Source organism: Rutidosis leptorrhynchoides, chromosome 5, assembly GCF_046630445.1.
Source record: "Rutidosis leptorrhynchoides isolate AG116_Rl617_1_P2 chromosome 5, CSIRO_AGI_Rlap_v1, whole genome shotgun sequence".
Taxonomy (NCBI): Eukaryota; Viridiplantae; Streptophyta; class Magnoliopsida; order Asterales; family Asteraceae; genus Rutidosis; species Rutidosis leptorrhynchoides.
Window position 1 is genome coordinate 336,610,041 of NC_092337.1, and position 932 is coordinate 336,610,972.

Here is a 932-nt window from a genome sequence, read left to right on the forward strand (position 1 = left end):
ACACTTTGTGTCACGTACTTATGTTAATGCTCTCTATTCGTAGAAGCACGTTATCTTTTGTAAAACATTTGACGTTGGTAAAAACGTTATCTTTTCATGAATGCAAAACTTGTTTTAAAATAGCATATAGTGTTGTAACCGTGTAATGATCCTGTTGTTGATGATCCGTACACATTGATTTTGTACGGGGCATCACAAACGCGCCGGTATGTCCAGCTGTAATCCGGCGCGAACACCAGTTGATACATCTGCGAAGTTGAGTGCTTCGGCTAGTCCACAAGTTGCGGAACCAGCTAAATATCGTAGCTTGGTAGGAGCTTTGCAGTATCTAACATTTACTCGTCCCGATATCTTGTATGCAGTACAACGGGTTTGTCTTCATATGCATGATCCACGCGAACCTCATCTACACGCTCTACGACACATTATTCGTTACTTACAAGGAACGCTAGACTACGGTTTACACATTTACAAAATGGCTAGTCGTCATCTTGTGGCTTACACCGATGCTGATTGGGCTGGATGTCCCGATACTCGACGATCCACCTCAGGCTACTGTGTCTACTTCGGGGATAACCTTATTTCTTGGTCATCAAAATGCCAACCCACACTTTCTCGTTCTAGTGCCGAAGCTGAATATCGTTGGGTTGCTAACGTTGTCTCTACTCTTGTTGGATTCGGAATCTTCTTCTAGAGCTACATTGTGTGTTGCCTAAGTTTACTCTCGTATTCTGTGATAACGTCTCGGCTATTTATCTCTCTGGTAATCTTGTTCAACACCAACGCACGAAACATATTGAAATGGACATCCATTTTGTCCGGGAAAAAGTTGCTCGTGGAGAGGTCCGCGTTCTACATGTCCCATCCAGATTTCAAATTGCCGATATCTTCACCAAAGGTCTACCTAGGATATTATTCGACGATTTTCGAGA

General features: G+C 42.9%; 1 protein-coding gene across 1 annotated transcript; it reads left to right on the forward strand.

Annotated features, from left to right (window-relative positions):
* The first annotated feature begins 208 nt into the window (after positions 1 to 208).
* LOC139849580 (uncharacterized mitochondrial protein AtMg00810-like) lies at positions 209 to 694 on the forward strand. The gene has a single exon (XM_071839218.1). The coding sequence runs from the start codon at positions 209 to 211 to the stop codon at positions 692 to 694; it is 486 nt and encodes a 161-aa protein (XP_071695319.1).
* The last annotated feature ends 238 nt before the right edge of the window (positions 695 to 932 follow it).